General features: G+C 29.4%; 1 protein-coding gene across 2 annotated transcripts; it reads right to left on the bottom strand.

Annotated features, from left to right (window-relative positions):
* On the bottom strand, window positions 1–5017 carry LOC148206462 (putative E3 ubiquitin-protein ligase RING1b). Of its 2 annotated transcripts, none has more exons than XM_088104312.1 (11): window positions 4894–5017; window positions 4763–4818; window positions 4605–4650; window positions 3870–3916; window positions 2433–2514; window positions 2208–2328; window positions 2080–2124; window positions 1298–1405; window positions 841–948; window positions 580–765; window positions 1–295 (listed from the first exon to the last, which is right to left on the bottom strand). In XM_088104312.1, the coding sequence occupies exons 2-11, from the start codon at window positions 4806–4808 to the stop codon at window positions 272–274; spliced, it is 813 nt and encodes a 270-aa protein (XP_087960438.1). In that variant the 5' UTR covers window positions 4809–4818; window positions 4894–5017; the 3' UTR covers window positions 1–271. The 2 variants fall into 2 exon arrangements, with proteins under 2 accessions (XP_087960438.1, XP_087960440.1); XM_088104314.1 differs by having other exon boundaries at window positions 1298–1390.
* Between the last annotated feature and the right edge of the window lie 2520 nt (window positions 5018–7537).

The following is a 7537-nucleotide window of genomic DNA, read 5'->3' as shown; positions in this document are numbered from 1 at the left end:
TTACCAAATACAACTTCATGCATATATTCTTAACCAAAATATTTGTGAAATAGTTTGGAACACCGAAAGTCGATACACTGTAAGGTCTCCACATATCCACGGTTCTGACTAACCGAAAATGTTGAGAACCTTTTTCTCCAACATGGGAAAAAATTATTAAAAGGGAAAAAACAACCAGACATTTTACTGTTCTGTTTAATTATTCAAATACACATAATAGTTCAAGGGTTTATTTCATCATCATCTGCTAATCCCAAGCATACGAATTCCACTACTTCATCTTATAAGCTAGGAGCTGCAAATAACAAATTCAAGAAGAAAAAAAATGAGATAATAAAAGAAGGAAAGCTAACAAGGTAGCAACAGTACTATAAAAGAGAAAACATAAGTATCTAATTATGCCTTATACTTTACGTCAGAAAAAGGACACTAAAATCCCTTCTTTTGAAAAGACACAGACGCACACCCATATATATAATCTAAGTTCCACTTATACGATGATATCATTATATTTTATTTGCTTACATTCTTCACATAATATTTATTAAAAGGTTTTTGTAGGCTACATTTAGAGTTTACCAGATGACCACAGTTGGTGACATTCGGAGTGTAGAGTTGAGCCAAAGTTTCTTCATCTTGCAGAACACGCAATTTGTCCTTGTCTGGATCAATGGTTATGTTACCAGTTACAACATTGGCTTCTGATTCTTCTATCAAGAATAATTCAACTTGATCCGCCTGCAGCTCAGCTTTGATTTCAACATACTGCACATAGAAATCCAATCAGAATTAATATGAAATATAGCACACAAAAATGATTTACATGGAGAGATATATAACCTTGCACAGTGTCTTCACTGAGCAAGTAGGCCTGCATAAAAGATATGGTTCCTGCAAACTCGGTATCCTTTGCTCATCCAAAGAGATAAGCACAAGGTGAATCTCCATCTGAAATAACACAAGACCTAGTCATTGTATCATTGCAACAGTGCCAATGCCCATTACAGAAACATACAAAGAAAGAGAACTTAACAACGTTGCTGATAAATATTGTTAGATTGTGATACAAATTTATAGAAAGTTTACTATAATAAAATCTAAGAAACTATGGAAGTAGCAACTCCATGTAAAAGCAAAGATGCCTTCGTTTATGAGAAAGATGCCTTCGTTTATGAGAAAGATGCCTTCATTACTTCTAGCCAGAGTGACCTTGAAAGCTAGAAGTTCTTGTAGAGTCTATAGTCCAGTACTAGTAATGTATAAACAATTATTATTAGAAAAAAGAAAAAAAAAATACCTCGTCAACGTTCTCATCAGATTTACGTAGATGATCAACAAACTTGGCGAGACGATTACTCCTAGCCTTCTCGCCACTAACACTGGCGTTACTCTGTTGAAAACTTGCCTGTTGGTATTACAAATGGTATACTCAATGTAAAATAAAGAAAAAGAGAAACACCTTGTAGTTCAATAAGAATAACTCTAAAAAGTTATTGTTCAAACGTAAAACATTCAAATTATAACCTAAAGAGTGGATGGTTAGAAGAAAAAACATTACTATAGTTTGTTATTCAAGGCCTCTTCATAACTTGCATGATAAAGTAACAAAAACAATAAATGTCGTTATTTGTAAAGTTAAATAAGTTTTTGGTTATTTCTAAAAGTTAAATATATTTTTAATCTTTGAATTTTTATTCAAAATTAAAATTTGTTCATATTCTATATTTTACTACATTTTGATTTTTTAACTTTAAAAATAAATAGATATAATTCTTTTAACCTAGTTACGTTAACATATCAAATATATTTCTCAATTGACATTGAACTAAATATAGATAAAATAAAATAAACAATTCATACTATACTAGTATGAAAAGCATTTCACATGTAAAATAAATTTAATATAATTAATTTTAAAAAATTGCATTCATTTATTTTAAAAGTTTAAAGACTAAAATATATCAAAGTTTTGGACAATAACAAATTTTAATTTCTTTTCAAAATCGAAAACTAAAAACAAATCTAACCAATTTTTAATAAACATTTAAATATCAAAACTTTTTTTTAGCAAAGTTGCACCTCTTGATCATTTGTCCTCCTGGGCACACGCAAAGCCACTTCCCCCTGTGTCAGAAAACCATGTTCATGAGTTTTTTTATTCATATAAAGATATTTTTCAATCCTATACAACATTTCCATCTTATTACCTTTTTCTTGTACTTCACAACATGTGGCACTATGGCAGTAACTAAAGCATCGTATTGTGAATCTTCTCTCAGTGACAATTGACTATCAACATGAACATCACAAACAGGACACTTATTGACTCTACAATAAAACCAATTTGGATCCATTAGCACTTGTAAAAATAAACTAAGATATCCCAACTAAATCTGTAAGACAATAACATAGATTGCAGTTTGTGGACCAACCCAAGGCGCATGGATTTCTCAATGCATTCTTTGCAAAACTTATGTAAGCATTCCATCAGCGTCATTGTGTTCTGAATGAATCCTACACATAAAACGAAATAACGTATCTTTTACTATATAATTTGTAAATTGGGAAAGCAAATCAAATATGCCTTACATGCTGCATTATTTGACACATCAGTATATTGTTATAAAAGGTTCACCATTGCAGACGCCACATAAAATCTATTTAAAACAGGTAAATTTGTAAGAGATCATTATGTTGGTTCATTGCCACATAGATTGTCTGTACGAGAATTAAAACTTACAAGATTAATGTATCTCTTCCACAAAATGTTCTGAAAGTTTCAATATATGAACATGTTTCAACGAGTTTTGACTTAGTTATGGCAGAAAAATAATAGAAAAATGATATAGATTTTTCTGTAAACTAAATTTACTTTATGCTAAATATATATATATATATATATATATATATATATATATATATATAAATAAGTTTTTATAAATTAAATGGTATCTTTTGAATCTAAATCTTACCTTAGATTTCTGTCAAAATGGAATCTGTAGAAAAGTTTAATAATTTGAAATGATGAAGGTCGACAATTGCATGCATGTAACTAGAATGGACTATATGACAAGTAATTTTTAGAATCAAATATCCTTTTTATCTCTTGAAAAGAATTGAAGAATAGTTTTGAACACTCCAAGGGATATGTGATGAATGAGTTCACATATAATTTTTAAGCACAAGCACAAATCTAATATCACTATAATGAATCCTGAAAGTTCTTCTATTTCAATTGCACTTTCACTGTTTAGTAGTAAATATTATAACTTATGGGATATTCGAATGAAACTTTATCTTAATGTCTTCTATCGGATGTCGTTGAAAATGTGTACAAAGGTTCCACCCTATCAGACAATATAGTGGTTACTCAAATGAAAATTTACAAAAGAAGGAACTACAGAAAATAAAAAAAAAAAAAAATAGAGCAACCTTGCTTGTTGCATTGTCATCCATTATGCTGACAAATAATGATGATCAATAAAATTTGGGAGTTTTTAAAGAAAGGGTGCGATGGAAATTAAAATAAAAGATGAAAGGGATGCAAGCTCAGATAATTTCGGGAATTTGGAACAATACAGGAATCAGAAATAATACTTTCACAAACTTTTTTTGCATAATAAACAAGGCAAGGCTTTTTGTTACTAAAATTTTCAAATGATAGAATTGCTCAAAATAATGTCACAATGCCAGTTTTATTTCTTTTCTTAATAAAGTCTTTACTAAAGGACACTAATCATAATGCATAACGGGGTGCTGGAGGATACAAGACATAATAAAAGGAGCTAAGGAACGCAGAAATTCATAAATTGATATTGTTTCCTTTGGTAGAACCTTAAGGAACAAGGCATCAGTAATAAATGACATACCTCGGCAGATACCACACTTCAAAATTGACAAATCCATAACCACGTACCTGTAAACAAACATTAGCAAACATTAATATTTAATATTTTAATGAGATGATTGTCAAAACTGCAAAATTCTCCACTCCTTGTCCTAGGTCAATGTATTGTGAGAAGAAATTGACACCCACTAGAACAGATGGTCGACACTGATTTTATTGATATCCTATGAAAGTATTGCTGAAAAGAAAAATACATAACTTTTCACACAAATCATGGCAAAGAAGTATTGTAAAGCAGTTTCATTTGAGGTGATCGATTTTCACCCAGCTATATTTGAGTTTTGAAGAACGTTATATTACTATAAAGTTGTGCATTTCTTAGCTTAAGAAAGCAGCAACCCAATGAAAAATGTCACTACATACATGATGTTAAAAATAGATTTACCAAAAACAAGTAGAATCCATATTAAAGTTTATGTTATATGAATCACGCTGAGGTAGAACCAAAATCGACACGGAAATTCAAGCAGCCAGATCGATTATCATGAAAAATCAAAAGATTACAAAGTAAACAACTGAATAAAGAGAAAAGCACATGGAATACATACAGTAACACTCCGAAACACAACGCAAAATTACACTACAGACACAGAATCACGCATATAGACCGAACAGCAAAATCTACATAAAAATAACCACCAGAAATGTCGATCAAAAAACAAAAACAGTGATTAACAAAGTAAACAGCATAGCGTACTCCTTGTCTTTGTCCAGGTTGCTCAAGGAACCGTTTTGCTCTGATTCTGGAGAAAACAAAGAAGAAATAAATGGGAAAAAAAAGGATTACAAACGAAACACATGAATAAATGAAATTAAGATTAAAATTGAGAAGATTCAGACGGAAAGGGCACGTACCAGCTTCATCTTGGGGTTGCTCATGAGGGCGTTTCTGTGCTGACATTCTGTTTTCACTGAAACCAAATCCTATATGTGAACAAAACGAAAGCTTAAAACTCTTTGAAACTAGAAGCGCTATGTAGACAAACCTGTGTAATGAAGCTGGCAAAGTGAAGAGTTCAACAACGCGTTCAAGGATAAATGACAGAAGGTTGAAAATATATAACGATGAGTTGGATAGAAATGTTCGTGAAGCCTATCATAAAACGTTACTGAAAGTCTCATCGACTGATTAATTTAAAGTATATAAATAAATATAAATCTTCTTTTATAAATTATTCCACCCATATTTATTAATATTTACCTTTATATACGAAATATCATTATTCAAATATCATTAATTAATGCCGACTATGGTTAATTATTCAAAAGGTTCCTTCCTTTTTCATGATATAAAATATTCATTTATTGCAATATTTAATATATATATCTTTTCACATATTATTACGAGTTATTTTAATTTTATCATACCTTTATTAATGTTTAATTTCACATATCAAATATATATATTTTGACGTTGTTCACACTTTCTATCAACTTGCGAATTATCAGTGGTGGGGTGTGAATAAATTCGTGAAAAAATTCTTTAAATGAGGATACACTATTTTCTATTCAAATATCATTAAGTAATGCCGACTATGATTAATTATTGATAAGTTTTTTCCCTTTTTATGATATAAAATATTCAATTTATTGCAACATTTAATACATATATAAAGAAACTTGCACAGACCCAGAAATAATTAGAGTTTGATATCTTTTCACACATTATTAAAAACTATCAAACATTTGTATTAAATTAACCTCAATCTCACGATAAATTGCATTACTTTAATAGTAGTATATGTGTAAGTTTATTACACTAATAAGTGCGGTAATAGGTCAACGATATTATTATCATATATATTTAATACAATATTTATTACAACAAAAAAAAATTGTTTTTGACTCGTTACTTTACAACTTTCTTTTATTATTTTTGTATTGTATTTACATTATTTAAATAAAATTATAATTTCTAAATATCCGTATTTGTTGATTATATCTCTCATAATACCCATTTTTTATAAAACCATCTGATCGGTATATTTGCTTGTATAAGAATGAAAATTATATCACTAGACCACAGTTAGTAATTGTTGATCTTTTAGATTAGCAACATCGATGGGAAGAAACTTTGAAGCATAAAAAAATAGATAAACCGTGAGTTAAATTGGACTTTTGTGAAGCAAATATGCATAATTTTAAAACGAGTCTTAGACAATTCCACTCACATAATAAAAAAGTCTTAAAACTTTATTATCCTTATTTTATTCTATTGATAAATTATACGTAAAACAATATTGTAAATATTTCTTATGGTTGCGTCTGACTTTGTTATTTTTAATTTGGGTAATTAAATGTTATTGTTAGTATTTGGAAGATGAATATTACTTTGTACATCTATATTTTATTAAGGATTAAGATATATTTTAACTTATTTATATATATGTGTAAAATGATTGTCACTTATACATTTTCTTTTTTGCTATTTGATCAGTATTTATAAAAAAAAAATTCTAATAAAAAAAAAGTATTGGTAAGTGTAGCACGTATCATATGCTTCATTTAACATAGACAAAAAAAAATATTGCAATACAAAACGTTTAAAACAAATCACCAAAAAAATGTTATGATAAAATATGAAGTCATAAGAAAAGATAGTCTCACGAACTTTTTGTGACAAAAAAAATCTGATTTTTATAAAACGGGTAACCCGGCTCGATCCGGTCCGGCTCACCACGAGTTGGTCACTTAGTGAACAAACCCAACCTGGCTCACATATTAGCGAGTTGAAAAAATTCGAACCCGGCTCGACTCATCACAGGTTGGTGGGTTAAACGGGTTGGCTCACTAGCTCACTTAATTATAAGTTTTTTTTAAAATAAAAAAATTATAATTTTTTGTAATTCAAATTTAAATAAATTTCACTCTAAAATGATGTTAAACTTCAAAGACAATTCAAAATTAAAAAATATCATAAAATTCAAGCGTAATACAAAAACAAGCACAAAAGGCGAATAAATAAGTTTTAATATTAATAATATTTGTATCACTTGTCCATTTATAATATTAGAGTCTTGAATAGATAAATTTATAATATTTTTCTCTCTTGGAACATATTTCTTTTATCCTCATGTACCCTATAATAAAAAAATGCTAACTAATAATATTAAAACATAAAATAATAAATAATTAAATTAAATTAGGTGGGTTGGTGAGCAAACTTGGCTCACCATGGGTTCAACCCGAATGAGTCGGGTACTAAGTGAGCTGGGTTGAAAACCTGCATAAAAAAATTACATTTTTTTCAAATCCACCCCAGTTCAAACCCGCGATGAGTTGGGTTGACTCACGGGTTACAACCCATTTTGACAGCAGATACTACAAAGTAGCGAAAAGTGAAATCAGATAAACCTCTTCTCATGCCATCAAGAGAAGTGAATGCAGTACTCCTAAATGAATCGTGTTTCATACATAAAGGACCACTTCTCACTTCTGAGTTATCAAATAAACCACATTATGTCAGTATAATTCTAAAGAAGTTGGCAATGTATATCATTAAACACGTTTCATAAATCAACCAAAACTAAAAAATAAAATATGTCGTATCCTTGAACAAAGAACATAATGACATACTCCATATATGAAAATGACTGTTCAACCAAGATCTTCTTTGTCTGTTGGAACACC

Source organism: Vigna umbellata, chromosome 1 (assembly GCF_029865625.1).
Source record: "Vigna umbellata cultivar VRB3 chromosome 1, Vumbellata_1.0, whole genome shotgun sequence".
NCBI classification, from domain to species: domain Eukaryota; kingdom Viridiplantae; phylum Streptophyta; class Magnoliopsida; order Fabales; family Fabaceae; genus Vigna; species Vigna umbellata.
Note: the sequence above shows the minus strand (reverse complement) of the source record. Positions and strands in the feature narration are given on the sequence as shown.